Source organism: Leopardus geoffroyi, chromosome D3 (assembly GCF_018350155.1).
Source record: "Leopardus geoffroyi isolate Oge1 chromosome D3, O.geoffroyi_Oge1_pat1.0, whole genome shotgun sequence".
Classification (NCBI taxonomy): domain Eukaryota; kingdom Metazoa; phylum Chordata; class Mammalia; order Carnivora; family Felidae; genus Leopardus; species Leopardus geoffroyi.
Genome location: NC_059339.1, coordinates 19,868,235 through 19,887,090, shown reverse-complemented (window position 1 = coordinate 19,887,090; position 18,856 = coordinate 19,868,235). Strand labels below are relative to the sequence as shown.

Below are 18,856 nucleotides of genomic sequence, written 5' to 3'. Positions count from 1 at the left end.
GGTGAACTCCCAGGGGTGGTAGGAGGGGGAGGCAGGAAGGCTCAGGAGGACTCTTGCCTGCAGTTTGGGGAGGGGTGGGTGAAATGCCCTGGGACATTTGGGGGAGGGTAGGCACCGGCAGAGGGGTCAGAGTCCCCTGCTGGGGTCTCAGAGGCCCGGTGTGGACGGCAGTAGACCACACAGGACCCCAGGCAAGGTCATGTGAGGTAACCCACTCAGAAGGGAGTGCTGGGAAGCTTTGGAGCTGTGAACCAGTAATTTTTGGTGTTCGTCCATCTACCCATCCATCTGTTCTACACATCTTTACAGAGCTGGCAACAGAGAAGGAGAGGGAGGGTAAGGTGGGCCTCGAATAGGAGGTCAGACCGACCTGAGGGCATGGTGGGTATGCTCAGGGCAGGCACCTGCAAGGCAGCCAGCAGCCCAGAGGCCTATGAAGGGCCAGTCCTGGGCATCCCTGCTGGACTCTCCCAGGGTGAAGTCCAGTCCCAGTGCCGAGCCAGTAGCACATGATACTTAGCTCAAGGTCACACAGGGCCAGGCGGCAAGTCTCCACCGAGTCCCTCAGGCTCCAAGGGGGCTGCCTGGTGCTGCAACAGTGAGGGGGCTCTCACAGTGGGGGAAGCTCTTGCTTGGCCCCGGAGGGGGATGTTTTCAGTGGGGTGGGCTGGGGCAGGGCACTGTGACAGGGGAGTGGGGAACGCAGCCAGGGAGGCAGGGACCAGGCTTCTGGTGGGGGGTGGGGGATCCCAGGAAGGAAGGGGTGGGGTGGAGGCCAGCTTTCCCCAGAGGGCAGCTCCTAGGAGGGTGGCCTATCCCTGTCCTCCATCCAGTGTTACTGGCACCAAGGCAAGCAGGGGCTTTTATCTCCTCAGGAAGATAAGACTTTTTAGTCCAGAAATATGTGTTGTTGTGTCCAAAACCATTGGAGCATTTGGAATGGGCCGACCCAGATTCTGCTATACGTGATGCTGGTCAGGCCCACAAGCTCTAAAGTGGGGGAGACATGTTGCATTCAGCCGTACTCCTGGGCCTTGCCTTGCTGGCCTTTCTGGGGAGCCCACATGTCCAGGGTCCCACCTAGGGACTGGCAGCAGACTGCCCACAGTTCTTGGGTGCAGGTTGATGCACCCGCCATCACCACCACCAAAGGCACTTTCATGGGAGAAATAAGGTCTCAGTGGGCACAGTTTCTGCCCTCTGGCCCCTGGGAGGAGTTGGTCCCTGCCATGGCAGCCGTCACTGAGCCACTCCCTAGGGAACCATGGGAAGGATGTTGCTCAGGTGGGCCTGCTGTGAGCTGGGCCCAGGCCAGGCAGGTCTTTGCTGCCCAACTGAGCAGTTGTGGCAGTGTCCCCCTCAGGTGTCCTCACCCTGCCTGCCTCCTGCTCTGGCCCCCTCTCCCACCCTTACATGACAGTGGCTTCTTACAATCGTGTCTTTTCACCTCCCTGGATCTTCCCGCCACATGCCTCTGCTCCCTCTTCTCCACAGCGCTGCCATTTATCAAAAATGGCCTCTCACACTTATTTGCTCATGGTCTCCCCAGCCAGGATATGAGCTCCTCCAGGCACAGACTCAGCTTGTTCCACGCCTCCCCTGCCCATGTCCCCGAGTCCAGAGCTGAGCTGCCACACACTAGGCTTGATTCCCAGAGGGCGCAGTGATGATCGTCTGGGGCCTAGTGGTTGGTTGATTGATTGATTGATTGATTGCCCATTTGGATCTGAGTGTAGAAGGCCTCAGGCCTGGTTACGGATGCCCACTGCACCTCGTGCTAGGTCATTTAGTGATGGGAGAAGCAGCAGAGGGTGCCCTGATGAACAGGCAGATGGAACTGAGCAGAAGAGGGGGTGACTTCCTGAGGTCAGAGTGGTATTCTTTCCTGAGACGAGAGATGGTCTCTGGCCTAAGTGAGGACAAGGGATGTGGGGCTGACACTCCTACCCCACTGTCTCAGCCCGGGGGTCCCAGCTAGAGGACCTCTGGGCCTGGGTTCCCTGTGTATCCATCTGCACCTCCAGATCATACAAGGTGGCCTGAGGCCACAGCTGTGAGCAGCAGCTGCCCTCCCCGTGAGGAGGGTAATCCTTTCTCATTTCTCTCTCAATCCCTTTCCTTCAAGGAGAAAATCTCAGTTTGGTGCCAGTGTGGCTCTCACACCCTCCAGCGCGCTAATCCCAGTTGTTTAACAAACAGCCAGCGCCCCGCTGGCCCTTCCATGGCCAGCGTCCCTGCAGGCAGCAGCGACACCAGCTTACAGTTTAGGTTCCTTCTGCCTACAGCAACCTCAGCTTCCATTTAAGTATGAATACGAAGACATTTTTAAAGTACTTAAAAATGCAAGTCAATTTAAAGAGAAACTTTGAGTAAGTCACAGCAGGTAAGTGGGTTGTGTCGTGGGGACAGAAGTCGGAGGCCCCAGTGGAGGCTGAGCCCCACAGGCTGCCAGCCAGGCAGCCCTGAGGAAGCACCCCCTGCTCCTCAAACCCTAGTTCCTACAGGTGTATGGTCATACCCATGTCCCTGGGACGCTATAAGGCCGATTCGACAGGACGTGTATATGAGGACAGGTTGGCACCACGTGTCCCACATATGGAAGGGGAAGTGCTGACCCACACATGAGAGAGATGCCGGCTGTGTCCCCCACCATGGCTGGCCTTAGCAGCCTAAGGAGGCAGAGTGTGGGCTTGGAAAGTGAAGCCAAGCCTGGCCTTGACACCACGATACCCAGCTTCCTTGGGACAGACCCTCCCCAGGCCCAGCCCATAGTTATCCCTGACGGTCCAAGGACACAAGGATACGGCACTGTGAAGATTCTGCCAGGCTCTGGCAACCAGACCATTAGGGCGATGCATGCAGACGGGGCCAGTAACACACCCGTAGGGTGCTGGCTGGTGGGCACAGCAGTGCTAGAGAGGGTGACATACCAGCTTGGGCCTCACCGTGTTCAGACAGGGGAGAAGTGGGGAATTGAAAGGGAGGGAAGTCCAAACCAGCACAAGAACGGGGCAGTGAAAGTACATCAGCTTATGCGAGACCACAGAAGAGCCACTAAGAAGACCCCTGCAGGTCCAGGTTGGGTTCTAGAAGACCTAAATCGGGGTGCAGACAAGGAACCCCAGCGCATGACACTCAGGCAGGAAGGAGTGTGCACAAATGTTGACCAAAAGTAGAACACTGGATTCTAGTGCGCCAGGCATGAAAGGGCAGTGGGAAACATTTCCTTACTAAGAGGGGAGGAAAACTGATAATCAGTGACTGTACAGGCAGAGGCTTTTCCGGACCCTTTGTTTCTAAAATAAAGCCACGGTGGGAGCTGACACAGGGATGATGGTTCTGGAAGGCGGGGAGGGAGACCCGCTCTTTAGAAGAAGATGGAAACAACATGGGATGGAAACAACTTGGGCGGGTTTGCCCCTAGAAGGTGATGGGAGCCTCTCTGACCTGCAAGCCAAGGCCAGTAAGCAGGAGAGGCATGTGGACCCCAATATGTCAGGGTACCCCAACATGCCTCTCCTGACAGTGCCTGCAAACCCTAAGACATGAGCCTACTGGGACTTGGGGCAGAGACTTCCCTGCTCTGCCCAGATGCCCTTATGCAAGGAAGGGCCTGAAGTCACAGACACCCAGGCTGGGCCTCCACCCTCCTCCCACTCCAGGTCACCATAGAGCAGCTGCCAGGTGCCAAGGTGGAGCTGGCAGGTGGGAGAGCCGCTGCTGCCAGAGCGGAAGGTGTCTGAGCAAGCTGGGGCGGGGTGCGGGGCCAGGGGACAGTAGTGCTGAGTCATAGCCCTGCCCAGGCAGGCTGATGCTTGGCCTCCATGGGGGGCGACAAGTGGGCAGCTCTGGGGGAATGGAAAGGCCCAGGACCTCAGACTGCTTGCTGATCCCCACACTGGGGCTGAGCACTCTCCAAGGGGCACGTGTGTCATGTCTGCAAGAAAACCGGGGGCCAGCTGGTACCCTGGGTATGTGGTCTCACCCTGCCTGCTGGCCCTGAGACTTGGGCTGCCCTCTGCCTCTGGGGTTCTACCCCTGTTCGCCCACAGCTGGCCATCTGAGTGGCTTCTGCTTGGGCATCAAACACAACCATGCTCCTCCATTTATTCAGTCTAGATGTGGGCCTACCTCCTCAATGGGACCAAATTCTGCCCCCCACCCCCGATTTACCCCTTTCTGATAGCCCAGGACTCAGCGTCTCAGCTTGGAGTGGGCTTTCCTTGGGTAGGGAGGGAGGGCCTTGGCTTCTTGTTTCCACCTCCCTCCTGGTGATGAGCGAGTCCCACCCGCCAAGGCCAGGCCTTCTCCAGGCCTGTAAGCTGATAAGCTGTCTTCTCTCCTTGGAGACCCCTGGCTTAGCCTGGCTCCGGCAACACCTTGGTGACCTTGGCCCTAGGCTCTCTTCCTCTGTAGGGGAGCATGCACAAATGCACACAAGAAAAGCAAGGTGCTGCACAGCCTTGCTCCGCCCTGCTCTGTCCTGGCCCTTAACTCAGCCGTGAGCAAGGACAGTAGTGGACGTAAGTGTTACCAACCCCACTCCGCCACCAGGCACTGTCCACCATACAGCCCTGCCTCCCCCTCCCCTAGCCCTTGCCCATGCTGCTGCCCTGTCACCTGGATAACTACATGTAGGAGCCCACCCTGTTCTATTCAGATAGGGCACTCCTCACTCACACTCTGGTTGGCTTCCAACTTGCTCAGAGAAACAGCAGAACCCCTTACAGTGACCTCCTACTGTCAGCCCCTCACATTCAATGACAGCTACCCACCTTCTTTCCTGTCTCTCAGACTGGCCAGGCACATTCTCACCTCAGGGCCTTTGACCCAGCAGTTATACTCCCCTCACCATCTGCTCATGGTCACCTGTCACTTGTCAGGAAGCAGGCCCTGCCCACCTTCACAGACCTGCAGCCTTCACCCCAGCGCCCCCGACCCGACTCTGCAGCTTGGCACCCTTCTCCATCAATTTGCTGCCTTTGGCCTGATTCTGACTTCCCTCCACCTGTGAAAACTCAGGCATGGGTCTTGGCTTCGTTCAACAGTGCCCCCTAACCCCACCCCAATGCCAGGCTCAAAGCCCCAGCCCCAGTAAGTGGTAAGTAACCCCTGACTCCTCCCCTCAGCCCCTCTCGCTCACCTCAGCCCAGCTCCACACTGTAACCCATACCTTCTCTCCCTGTACACTCTGCTGCAGGCACACCACAGCTAGCCACACACAGACCTGGGCATGCACTTACATTTTCCCACACACATACACGGACCTGCACACAGGCACATACCTAGACCAGTGCTTACACACACACATACACAGTCCTGCAAACAGGCACATACACACATCTGCAAGTGTGCAACCCCCCCCCCCCACACACACACTCAACCCACATGGTCACAAATATGCACCTACACAGTGGGCACCTCTGATCAACCCTGCCTTGTCCTCTCACCTGTGACTCCTCTCTCTGTCCAGCCACTCTGACCTTCCTTCATCTCCCCAGTCACACCGTGATTCATCTCTCCCCTCGCCCACAGGGCCTTTGCACATGCCTTTCCTCTGCCTGGCACTCTTTCCCTCACCCATTTGCTCAGTTTCCAGCCAGACCCAGCAGTGCTGTGGTGGGGGATTGTGGGTGTCAGGCCCTGGGGAACCGTGAGCACTTACTGAACCAGGGAACAATGTGGTCATCCTGCCCTTGGCCCTTTGTCTTTAGGCTGACGGGGAGTCCTAAAGAAGCCCACTAAAGCCCAGAGTAGACTAAAAGAGATAGGACTGGCAGGAGCCTCACATAAAGGCAAAGAAGCTGACCCTCAGAATGGGATTGTCTTGAGGTCCTATTTGGTCCTTGGCCAAAGCTCCTGTTCACAGGCCTCCCTCCCTATGTCAGTGCACATCCCTGTTCCCCACCACCAGTTCTATACACCCTGGAATGTGGCCGAGCCCTGCAGAGCCGCAGGGAGAATTCCGAGTGGGCCTTCTGCTTGTTTGATTCTGGCGATCTGAAGGAAGAGGGTACCTCTAATAGAGGGACCCACCTCGGATGTGACTGTTGGGGGCTGCCCCATGCAGATGGCAGAAGCTCCCAGACTTGGCCCAGTGCACACAGTCGCCACCTGGCTGTGTTTCTTTCCCCTCTACTCCCATGTTCCCTTGTGGCTGCCCTGGTCAAGGACCACGTGGCCAGCCCCAGGCTCCCCGCCCACTGCCCCCAAACTGCTCTCCTGATTCTCAGAAGCTCGGCCCTTAGCCTTGGGGTCATTCCAAAACACAAGTCACACCTCCTTGGATAAGGCAGCTTTGGACTGAAGGCTGGGTTTGCGAGATTCACCCTCTCATGAATCTTGGTACCAGCTGAGGGCCACTAGGTCAGGTGTTCCAGTCCACAGGATGGATGATGTGGGCCCTAAGTGACCTTCCACTGGTGGGTGAAGCCAGGACCAGGCAGGAGCCTGCCTCTTTCTCTTGCACAAGTTGGCCTCCTCACTATTTTTATTTTTGGAGTGACTTACCCGTAAGACTTGTGTGTTTTTTTGTTTTGTTTTGTTTTGTTTTGTTTTGTTTTGTTATTGTTTGGGGTTTTTTTGGGGTGTTAAAATAGATGTAATGTAAAACTTACCATTTTAGCCATTTTTAAGTGTACAGTTCAGTGGTATTAAATACATTACTAATGTTGTGCAACCATCTATCTCTGAATTTGATGGCTCTAAGGATCTCATATACGTGGAATCATACAGTGTCCTTTTGTGACGGGCTTATTTCACTGAGCATAAAGTCCTCAACGTTCATCCATGTTGAAGCACGTGTCTTTCATTTTAAAGGCTGAATAATATTCCCTTGTATGGGTGCATCACATTTTACTTATCCATTTATCTGCCAACGGACACTTGGATTGTTTCTACTTCTTAGCTATTGTGAATAATGTGGTTATGAGCACAGGTGTACAAAAATGTCCTCAAGACCTTGATTTCCATTCTTTTGTGTAAATACCCAGGAGTGGAATTGCTGGTGATCCTATTTTCACTTAAAAAAAATTTTTTTTTAATGTTTTTATTTATTTTTGAGACAGAGGGAGACAGAGCATGAGCAGGGGAGGGGCAGAGAGAGGGGGAGACACAGAATGTGAAGCAGGCTCCAAGCTCTGAGCTGTCAGCACAGAGCCCAATGCGGGGCTTGAACTCACGGAGTGTGAGATCATGACCTGAGCTGAAGTCGGATGCTTAAATGACTGAGCCACCCCGGCGCCCAATTTTTACTTTTTTTTTTAAGTTTATTTATTTATTTTGAGAGAGGGAGCAAGTGGAGGAGGGGCAGAGAAAGAGGGAGAGAGAGAACCCCAAGCAGGCTCCACACCATCAGTGCAGAGCCTGACATGAGGCTCAAACTCATGAACCATGAGATCCTGACCTGAGCTGAAATCAAGAGTCAGACGCTTAACTGACTGAGCCACTCAGGCGCCCTTCTATTTTTAATTTTTTGAGGAGGAACCGCCATACTGTTTTCCATAGCAGCTGCACCATTTTATATTTCTACCAACACTGAACAAGGGATCTAATTTCTGCTTATTCTTTTCTTGTTGTTTTTTTTTTTTTTTCAATATAATAGTCATTTGTATAGGTATGAGGTAATATCTTACTGTGGTTTTGATTTGCATTGCCCTAATGGTCCGTGATGTTGAGCTTCTTTTCATGTACTTTTTGGCCATTTATTTTCTTCGGAGAAACATCCATTCAAGTCCTTTACCCAATTTCGAATCAGGTTGTTTTGTGGCCAAGTTTTAGTTCTCTGTATATTCTAGATATTAATCCTTTATCAGATACAGGAATTGCATGTAGTCTCTTCCATCCTGTAGGTTGCCCTTTTACCTGTTGATAGTGCCTTTTTATGCACAAAATTTATTTTTGATGGAGTCCTGTTTGTCTAATTTTTCTTTTCTTAAATTTTTTTAATGTTTATTATTTTTGAGAGCGAGAGACAGAGCATGAGTGGGGGAGGGGCAGAGAGAGAGAAACACACACAGAATCCAAAGCAAACTCCAGGCCCTAAGCTATCAGCACAGAGCCCGATGTGGGGCTTGAACCCATAAACTATGAGATCATGACCTGAGCCGAAGTTAGACACTTAACCAACTGAGCCACCCAGGTGCCCCTGCTATTTTTTTCTTTTGTTGCCTGTGCCTTTGGTGTCATATCCAAGAGATCATTGTTAAATTCAAGTTCATGCAACTCTTGACCTATGCTTTCTTCTATGAATTCTGTCGTTTTAGGTCTTACATTTAAGTCTTTGATCTGCTTTAAGTTAATTTTTGTATATGGTGTTTGGTAAGGGCATAACCATTTTTTAAGGAAACCCCAGCCTGACAGGAGAGACCAGAGAAAGAAAGGACACAGTAGAAAGAGACTCAGGCCACAGGCAGGGACAAGGTGCCCTGCTGGCGGGGTGGCAGCCACGCATGAGCTGGCCTGTGAAGAATAGGCGGAGTTCTGGTATAGGAGCAAGGCGAGGGGGCTACTGATGAGCAGGCTGGGGTGACTGAGCCAGCCCTCCAGAGCACAGCCTGTGCTGGGCCTGGAGAGGTCTGCAGGCCGAAGCTGCAAGGGGATGGATTTGGGTTTGAGAAGGATCTGGAGGCAGGGCGATCATGTGCAGCACTGCAAGGAAGCAGCCAATGTCTTGGTCTGTTTGGGTGCAGCTCTGCATAGAGGCAGAGGACTGGCCTGCACGACCTCAGGCCATGTCACCTGTCTGAGCTAGACCATGTCCCAAGATTGGGGTCACTGCAGGGTGCCCCAAGGCATGGAGACCTGGTGCCTTGTTGCTGCTTGTCTAGGTGACAGTAAACGGTGGAAGGAACCTGCCCTTCTGGATGATCTTTGTCCCTGTCATTCACCAACTGAGAGAGAATTGGTCACTTGGGGCCTGGGTGTACCTTAAATTTTCAAGCACAAATTGAGGAAAACAGTAATGACAACATGGGGCACCCCCGGCCTGTCTGGCATTGCCTTCAGGAGGGAGGGCATCAGCACTCCTGCAGGAGTGGTGCCCTGGGCGGCAGCTGCTGGGGACTTTGGACTCCTTTCTACACCCAGGGGGCTTCTGGGTCATCAGTAGGGACCAAGGAACAGCCACTGGGTCCCTGCTCCACACACTCAGAGTCCAGGGTGGAGAGAGGCAAGTCCTGGGTAGCATGAGAGACAGGGCCTTGTTAAAGCCCTTGTTTATAAAACCTTTCTTACAACAAAAGTTCATCAAGAAGATACAAGAAATATGGTAAAATGCAAAGAAGAAAAAAATCCCATGTAATTCCACAATGTGGAACTCACTGCTGCTCAGATCCCTTCCTTGACCTCTGCTTACACGGGATACATACCCAGCATGTCCCCCATCCTCAGTCTGATGGGACTGTGGAAAAGCAGCAAAGTTCCTCAGTCTCTTCAAGCCTGAGTCTTTCCCTTCCTCTCTCCCACCAGTGCGTACTGAGTTCCCGTGGTATGCAGGGTACTGTGCTGCTCCAGGCCTCAGGGGACAGGCACCCACAAGTGATGAGGACACTGGGGCACTGGCTGCCACTGGCTGGGGACTAGGCTCTGCACTGAACACTTCATCTCTAACAGATGCTTGTGACCGGTGAGAGACAGGCTCTGTGATGTGGAGTCAAGTGCCCAGGCCACACAGCTGGGATGAAACTCATCATCCTGGAAGCACTGGGGGCACATGAAGTTTCTACTGAGAGGGAGAGGTGGTGTGAGAGGTGCTTATAGGGCCCCTGGCCACAGAGGCAGGTGGGCCAGGGAAAGATCCGGCACTCAGGGCCTGCTTTGGAGCAGAATTGCCAGGTCTAGCAGGCACAGAGGCCAGCTGGGAGAATGGACCGGTGGAGAAACGAGATGAGGCCCTTGGGTCTTGGGATCTGTCAGGCACCTTGGGTCCTTCCCAACCAGGACCTACCATGAGGGGAATGGAGACATTAGAGGGGAGGACACTGGCCATGGCAGAATGAGGAGGCTGCAGGGGGCAGAGGTTGGAAGAAGGAGGCAAGAGTTGTGTGGGGCAGGCTCCCAGGTGGGGAGAGCAGAGCCTGAGCTTTGGGACTGCCCTGGAGGGGAGGGCTCTGGCTCAGCTGCTCATAGGTCAATGGGGGAGGCCCAGGAAGAGCATCCGGGCATCCTAGGTCAGCAGGTGGCTGGCTAGGGCTGGGCACTGAGGTGCTGAGGCCCTGCCTAGGTCATGAGCACAACTGTTCCTTACTGACCATCAAGGTGGGAGGCAGGGACATGATAGACTTGGCCTGAAACCAGGAAGCCGGTGGGCTGCCCCCTTGCCTTGCCCTGAACTCAGCATTTCCTAATGCCCTCAGACATACTCTGGCGTGTCTTGCTTCCCACATATGGCTGCTGCCCTGCATCTCACTCCCCAGTCCCTGCTCCCCTAACTGGGCCCACCTAGCCTGAGCCTCCCTCCCCCCCACCCACCAGGAGCCAGGCTGCTATCTACCCCGTGGTGCTCCCAGCCTGGGGTCTCCACCTTGCTCTGTTCCCTGCCTGTCTGCTTGCTGCCAGGCCTGGCCAGCCTCCTTCTGGTGAATGTCCTGCCCTGGGAGAGCAGGAGTGACTTAGCTCCTGAGAGCTGGTCGTGAGTGGGGGTCATCCAGTTACTCTGGCATGGGACCTCACCATAAACCAAGGAGGGGCCAAGACCCATTGATGCTGTGGCACATGTGGGTACAGTCCCAGCAAGTGTAGTAGAGGGTGAGGGAGGCCGTGGGAGGGACATCACAGCAGGATTGCCATATTGAATCCTAATGACCACCAGACCCAGAGACTGAGGCTCTGGGAGGGGGAGGTTGCCTGGGTCCGGTGGGCAGGGAGGGGTGGCAGGGCTCCGTACTCACTCCCTCACTCTGAAAACGCTGGTATGGCTCTGGGTACCCTTTCCTCAAGCACCAGACTTCAGGCAAACTGGCTTACGAGGAGGGGTGTGGAGCGTGGCTCCAGGCACGTTTGTTTTGCTGTGGTTTGGGCACGACTCAGCAGAGTTCCGAGGAAGGGAGGGGGTTTGATTCACTCTTCCCCAGGCTGCTTCCTGACGACGTCCGAGGTCTGACCCTTTCCCACCCAGCCTGCAGTGGGAGGAGGCTCACCCTCTTCTCTGTGTTGGCAGGTGAAGGGCGAATGCCCAAGGCAGGGGGGCCGCAGGGAGCACCCGCGGCACCAGTGGCTGGCCTTCCAGCCGCACTTAGCAGCATCGCCACAGCAACCAGCAACCAGACGGCAGCAGCCTAGGCAGCCGCTATAGTACAGCTTCCCACCGTCGGAGAACAGGGAATGACTACGGCGTATCAGGCCCCACATTGGCCTGGGCAGGTGGAGTGTCACTAGAGGGAGGGCTCGGCCACCTCCTCACAACAGAAGATCGCCATGCCAGCTGGAGAAGAGGTGCTGGGGCAGGGGCTGCAGCGTGGCACAGCCTCGCCCCCCCACCCACACTGAGCGCTTCCAGGGCGCGGGGCTCCGTCTGCCGGGCATACCCGGCCTGCATCTCAGCGTCCCCTGCTTGGTGGCAACAGGGAGAGGTGCCCCATCCCCTGCTCTGCATCTGGGCCCGCCGCTGCCGGACCATGGGATGTCGGCAAAGCTCAGAGGAGAAAGAGGCGGCGCGGCGGTCCCGGAGAATTGACCGCCACCTGCGCTCAGAGAGCCAGCGGCAGCGCCGTGAGATCAAGCTGCTCCTGCTGGGCACCAGCAACTCGGGCAAGAGCACCATCGTGAAGCAGATGAAGATCATCCACAGTGGTGGCTTCAACCTGGAGGCCTGCAAGGAGTACAAGCCCCTCATCATCTACAACGCCATCGACTCGCTGACCCGCATCATCCGTGCCCTGGCCGCCCTCAAGATCGACTTCCATAACCCGGACCGCGCCTACGACGCAGTCCAGCTCTTCGCGCTGACGGGCCCTGCCGAGAGCAAGGGTGAAATCACACCCGAGCTGCTGGGGGTCATGCGGCGGCTGTGGGCCGACCCCGGGGCACAGGCCTGCTTCGGCCGCTCCAGCGAGTACCACCTGGAGGACAACGCCGCCTACTACCTGAACGACCTGGAGCGCATTGCCGCGCCCGACTATATCCCCACTGTCGAGGACATTCTGCGCTCCCGGGACATGACCACGGGCATAGTGGAGAACAAATTCACCTTCAAGGAGCTCACCTTCAAGATGGTGGACGTGGGCGGGCAGAGATCAGAGCGCAAAAAATGGATCCACTGTTTTGAGGGCGTCACAGCCATCATCTTCTGTGTGGAGCTTAGTGGCTACGACCTGAAACTCTATGAGGACAACCAGACGGTGAGTGTGCCAGGCTTTTCCTCTGCTTGTTCCTACCACCGCTGGCTCCTGGGAAGGGGGTGGGCTTGAGGGTATGGGCAGGGCAGGACAGGAGAGGCTGCAGTCAGAAGGGGAGCCAGGGTGGTTCCAGCGACATGCTGTCTTTGGGAGCACAGTGTGCAATGTGCTGGGTATCACGGCCACTACAGGACCTTGGAGTAGTGTCTGCTGTTACCTTTCTCAGTGGCTGCCCCAGCATGGGCAGGTCCCGTTGTGACCTCAGTACGCTGACAGGCCCTCAGGGCTCTGAATACCCTCTGAGTAACCACCATACCCTCGGGCTCCACCGGGTATGGATGCCCTCATCCAGCTGCTGACAGCACTGCCCTCTAGGTGCTCATAGACCCTAGGTGCCCAGGTAGCCCCCGCCTGAGTGCCGCAAGCAGCCCACACCCCATGCCTGAAATACTCTAGGCATGGAGAGCCATCCCTTTGCTGAGTGGGGTCTGCTCCACAGCCCCAAGAGCATGTTGCTTGGAGCCCAGAGGACACCTGGAGGTCACTGGGGAAGCTCAGCCCTGTGAGGAGCTTCACTTCAGGTGATGTTGGGGGGCATTCAGGTGTAGGGGAGGGTAACGCTGGAGGCTGGGAGGGAGGTTGACAGATCTGTAGGATGAGAGTGGAGACAAGGCCCAAGCTAGGGATCCAGTTGTTGGTCCATGTGGCAATTCAGTAAATACACAAAACTCCTGCCAATCCCTGGCACTGTGGGTCCTGGGAACTGCAGCCATGGCCCCATAACCCCATCTGGATCCTGGGAGTCTGGCGGTGACAGGGTTAAGAACTATTTCTGAGGTTTAATCCCCAGGATTTGGGTAGGTATGGGGATTCTTTCAGGCCCTCAGCCCAGGCTGAGAACCACTGTGTGGGGCAGGAGGCTCAAAGGCATGTGGTGGGTGGAGGCCCCAGAGACTGTATGTAGCGTAGGGAGGTACAATCAGGGTTGGTGCTGAGCCAGTGAGGGGCTCGATGGGGAGCCTGGGCAGGGAAGGGAGCCAGGCCACTGGCAAGGAGAGGGTGGGCAACCGATGCAGCTCAACCAAGGCAAAAGGCCCAGTGCACAAGCAACACAGTCTCCTTGGGCACCCAGGGGTGGTGGTGGAGGCTGAGCAGCCAGATGGGATGGGATTGGCCAAGGCTGCCCCACCCGGCTGTCCTGCAGAGGAGGTGTTGTGCCCGGCAGAAGCACTGAGCAAAGACCTGGAATCTGCTCTTAAGAGATCTTTGATCCTGGAGGTGGGGGGCATGGGGGCAAACAGAAGTCTGCAAGTAGCTGTAGGTGGTATGGGACTGTGGGTGCCAGCAGCTCAGGGAGTCGGTGGGCTGGCAGGGGAAAGGGTGACAATAGTCATCAGGGGGACCCACCATGCTGAGAAATGGCAGGGATGGGGGGCTGACCCTACAGGGTTCAGGAAACCAGGGCAACGGCAAGGAAGGAGCTTAGTCCTTCACTCAGTCTTTTTTTAAGGCAGGTAGTGGCTTTATTCTTTGGGTTTAGCTGCGAGTCTTAGTTGGCCCTGTGGCCCCAAGAAAGTCTGTGGATGGCTACGGGCTGTGGCCATCCTGCCAGGTGCCTGAGCATTTTTCTGGATAGAGAGAAGGTCTTCAGCTTTCGTCAGGTTTTCAAGGAAGCCCGGCCTCTTGGAGAAGAGGAAAGAAACAGCTGCAGGTAGTTACGGAGACAGAGGCAGGGCTCCCCTCGTCTCTCCTGTATGCATCCAGGGGTCTCTCCAGGGCCGTGCCAGGCAGTGATGGTATGAGGGTGTCTGGGCTGAGGACACCGCATCCACAGGGCAGGGCCTGCCTTGCTCCCAGTACTATGTGGTCCCTAGGGGTTCTAGTTCCTCTTATTCTTCTGCCTGCACCCACTTCAGTGCCATGTGTGGTTCTAGGCAGAAGGAACATCCCAGCCGACGGGCAAGGTCAGGCTCTTTGATGAGGCATTGCTGTGAGCAGAGGACTTGGGGCTGACCAGGCCATGATGCAAAGCAAGTTGCTCAGGTGAGGCCCCAGAACACGGTACTCCTGTGGTCAGCTCTCCAGGCTTCTGCCTGTGTCTGCTGTGTCCTGAGGCTGGTGGTAGCCTGTGCTCTGGGACCTTCCCAGATCTTCCTTGGATCTTGGGGCTGCCTCATTTGTCATCTCCAGAGCAAGCATGGCAAATTCCTCCAGCAATGGGCCAGGCTCCCAGATCGTCTGTTGGCAGGTTCTGTCAACCAAGCCAGTGCCCACAGGTGTGGCAGGACGTGGGAGGCAGGATGCCTGGGGCCTGAGCTGGTCACATGCTTCATGGAGGGATTTGGTTATTATCTCTGCTCTCTGAACCTATCAGCCAGGAGTCCACCCAAGTGTCCTTAAAGATAGGCCCGAGCCCAGGCCTTCTCCTGCCTGAGGCCCCACCGGCTCCACCTGGCTCATGCCTGCCTCCTTGCTGCCCCTCCCCTCTCTCCTCTGACCTTCGTGGGCTTGTTTCACTCACACGCTCTGCTGTCTCCAGCCTTAAGTGTGTGACCACCCTGTCTCTGCCTGCCCCAGTTCTTCAGGTCTCATCTCAGGTGTTACCTTCTTGAAAGGCCTTCCCTGACCCCAACACCAGCACATCCCTCCATTGCAGCCTGTCAGTACAGGTGGGTCCCCTCTCGTGGGCAAGTGAATGGCTGCCCAGTTGGGCTGGGTGGACGAAGGACTGGACAGGCAGCCCCACACAGGCCCTCGCATCACTAGCCTACTCCCAGCCCTGTCCCTGTGGCGGCACAGCGGGCAGCCCTGGGCAGTGTTGGCAGCTGCCGGCCTGGCTTGCGGGGGGAGGGGTGTTTCTGGGAAGCCTGCATTTGCCAGGCTCTGGAGCTGCTCAGGGCATTTTCTGAAGGGAGGGACTAGCAGCCAGGCCTGCACCCCACCACTGCTGCCACCCTGGTCTCAGCAGGCCTGGGGAGGTAGTTGTTCCCCAGAAAAGGAAATTCCTCATGAGAAACTCAAGCGGGGCTGGAAATTCACTGGATTCCAAATAGTTGTGACCTTTCATGCTCTACCAGCAATATCTCGGGATGGAAAACAAACAGGCTGCCGAGGAAAGACAATACCCTCCGTGATTCCTCCAGCCGGCTGGCCGCTGTGGTAGGCTGACAGCCCAGGGGAGAGCCGGGCCAGGCAGAAAGCAGAGCCTGCCTCTGCCGGCGCCTGCAGGCAGCTCCCGTCACCACCGCTGGCCCACCTCCTTCTGTGCCCCTGTCCTCCTGCCCGGCCAAGGCAAGTGCCGCCATAGGGGATGGGACAGGACTGCCACCCATGCCTTCTTTTCGAGGGCCCTGAACTGTCTTCCCTGGGCTGCAGCAAAGGCAAGGCAGCCAAGAACGAGCCATGGTGATTTTTGCAGAAACCAAGGGAACCTGGGGGCCCGGTGCCAGGCTCTGGACATGGCTCCCCAGAGCTCTTCTCCCCTGCTTGGCTCTCAAGGTCTCGTCTTCCCTCTGACAGCGGGCTGGCAGAGCCCCCCGCCCCCATGCCTGGCAAACGAGCCACAGCCACCACCACCACCTCCCCCCACCCACCGCCCGCTGGCATCTGCGTCAGCACGTTGCCAAGGGTAACGTCAGGATCTCTAGGCTCCTGGGCGTGGAGGGCTGTGGAGGGCTGTGGAGGGCTACAGCAAGCGCAGGGCAGCACCTGGTCAGGGGGAGGCAGATTCCGGGTGTCCGTGGACCATGGCAACAAGCAGATGCAAGAAGCCAGGCCCAACCTTGATTGTGATTCCCCACCCTCATCCTGGAAGGATTTAATGGGTCCTCGGGCCTACCTGGGGCCCCATGCCCCTATACAGTACCAGCAGGCACCTGGGGCCTCCAGAGTCAGGTGGGCCTCTACTATCGCCACATGGGGCCGCCTCAGAGAGCACAGGGATGTGTCACCTGACTGATCCTGTGGGGTGGCTGTGCCTATTGTCCCAGTCACTGGTGGGGGAATAGATGGGAGTGCCCAGGCTTAGGACAGGTCATGATCCCTCCCTGAGCCACACCTACAGCCTGGGGCCACACCAGGTCTCCCTGCCTCTGGACTGCCTTTTCTGGGAAAGCCATTTCCTGGCAGCTCCGCCTTCCTTCTGGGCCTGTCCCTGGCCTCTTCCAGGAGTAAAGAAAGACAGAGCTTTAAACTCAGAGGCTCAGCCATGGCCCCCCTCAGGCGCAGAGGTGTACCGACTAAGCACCTATCCCACTGTGATAGCCCCAAGAGGCTATGTGCCCAAGGCCCCCCTGTGGGCGTCTCACCCAACTTCTCATCACACATCCCACCAGGTAGGGCCCCAACACCCTGCTGGGAACTGTGGGAAGGCACAGGGGGTGGGCATTTGCTACTGAATCTCTACCCCTGTGGATCTGCTAATGGACTCTGCGGCTGCTTAATGGTATGGGGATTCTTCAGAAGGGGCAGATTAAAAGGCCTGCCTAGGAAGTGTCAAAGTGTTCTCATGTGAAAACCCACAGGGAGCTCACTAGTTACCCATTTTCTGGTGGAGCTGTTAGTGTTCCCAGCCCTGTAGAGGGTCTGTTGTGCACGTGTTATGCACCTGCTGTGTACCTGCTGTGCAGATGTAAGGCCTAGACTCGAGGCCAGACGCCAAGGTGAGCCCAACCATCCAAGCAGCACAAGGAGCTGTTGGGGGGGTAGGGAGGGGGGTGGCTGGTGGGGAGAGGGGCACACATCCAGCATAGTTGCAGCATCATTTCTACAAACCCTCATGTTGCCTTGGGATACCTGCCCCTCCTTCAGAACCTGGCAGGTAGCAGCTCCCAGGGGTGTCCCTTGATTTGCTTTCATCTAGGACCAACTGTGACCACAGGTGCTCTGGGCCATGGCAAAGCTCAGTGTGGGAGCCCTGGCATCCCCACTGCTTATCCAACAGACAGCTGGTTGATGTGTATTGAGGAGGGTCCCTAGGGTGGTGGGTAGAACACAGGAACATGCTCTTTAGGGGGTCAGGTTCAGCAGGTGGCGGGGGCTACATAACCAGACTCTAGACTATCGATGTTACCTCTGCCTAGCTCTGGCCCTCAGCTGGGGCCTCCTCCTCATCCTGGGGCCCTCAGTTCCCAGGGGAGCTGAACTCCAGACAGGTCACAGGCCCACAGCCCTGTCATCCACCCACCCTAGATGGCATGTGCTATGGGCACAGGGTTGGCACACAGTGGTGCTCAGCAGACTGGACTGGGCAGGAAGCATGCAGGCTGGGGAAGAGCCAGAGTTCAGAGTCCCCATCTTCTGGGTGCACAGCCACTGGGACACTCAGCCCTTCTGGGGAGCCCCTGAAAGTGCCGGGCCCTAAGGGGTGGCCTGTGCAGTGTGCCCCAGAGGAGGGGGCTGCTAAAGGCTGTCTTACAAACTGTGTACCCACACCCTAGGACTGCTTTATCATTCAGCCCTAAAGGGAACTGGTTTGGGCACTTTAAAACGTTGTGTTGTGTCATGAAATGGCAACGTTGTGTTGTGTCATGAAATGGCAACGTTGTGTTGTGTCACAAAATGGCATGTTAAAGGTGATGCACTGTATTGCAGGAAGACAGGCTTCTACCTATTGTTAACAGAGCTGGTGATCACAGAGCTGGTCCAAAGGAGGTGATTAGAATGAGAAATAGCCAGATGTGGATGATACTTCTGCTTAGATTTAGAAGGGACTTCATATATCCTTTAGTGTCCTTAACCAGCCAGTTTTGCAAGTAAGGAAACTGAGGCCTAGAGATCATGCATCATGTGTCCCTGGGCTCTCAGAGGATAGAGAGTTGCAGTGCTCCCTCAGAGATTCCAGGGGACTCCAGAATCCCCACATCCTGTAGGTACAGGGGTGCTCCACGGAAGGCCTTGGGGCGGGACTGGTTTCCACCCTTGGGCTCAGGACAGTTGAGTGGCTGTCAGAGTTGGCCCTGCCCCCACGCCATCAGTGCCAGGACCACAGGCAGCCTGAGCAGAGTACATCCCCACTCTGCCTCATGCTCCTGACTGGCCAAGGACATAGATCCAGGAATTGTGCCATGGAGACTTGGGACAATTCCAGGGAGGCATGCCATTGACCTGCATGGAGGCCACTGGCCTTCCTCCTGCCCCCCAGGCACTGGTCTCCCTGAGCAGCTCCTTCCAGTCTCATGATGTTCCAGGGCCACATCCAATTTGTTGCAACCTCCACAAATTGTGGATGACCCTGGGACTTCAGAGACCTCTTGGACCAGAGCCAGGAGGCAGGGCCTGGCTGGCAGAGGGGCCTGGGTTCCTTGGAGTGGACAACCCCAGGCACAGATCTGAGCTGCTCTGAAGAGGCAAAGGCAGTAAGAGAGCTGGGCCATGACAGTGCCTCCCATGGCAGGTACAGGTGGACACAGGGCTCAGCTGGCCACACACTCTCCCCAGCGGCATCCCTCCCACAGATTAGACCAGCTCTCTCTCTGTGGCTGGCTGCAAGGGGGACAGGCACACATGCATTCACAACTGGA

General features: G+C 56.3%; 2 protein-coding genes across 3 annotated transcripts in view; one reads left to right on the top strand and one right to left on the bottom strand.

Moving 5' to 3' along the window:
- Nucleotides 1–18,856, bottom strand: part of RSPH14 (radial spoke head 14 homolog) — an 80,310-nt gene that overhangs the window by 23,306 nt on the left and 38,148 nt on the right. The window lies entirely within an intron of this gene.
- Nucleotides 1–18,856, top strand: part of GNAZ (G protein subunit alpha z) — a 53,334-nt gene that overhangs the window by 11,691 nt on the left and 22,787 nt on the right. Inside the window, exon 2 of the mRNA XM_045457020.1 lies at nt 11,159–12,338. Within this exon, the coding sequence (XP_045312976.1) occupies nt 11,616–12,338 (723 nt within the window). The 5' untranslated portion in view covers nt 11,159–11,615. The remainder of the gene's footprint in view (nt 1–11,158; nt 12,339–18,856) is intronic.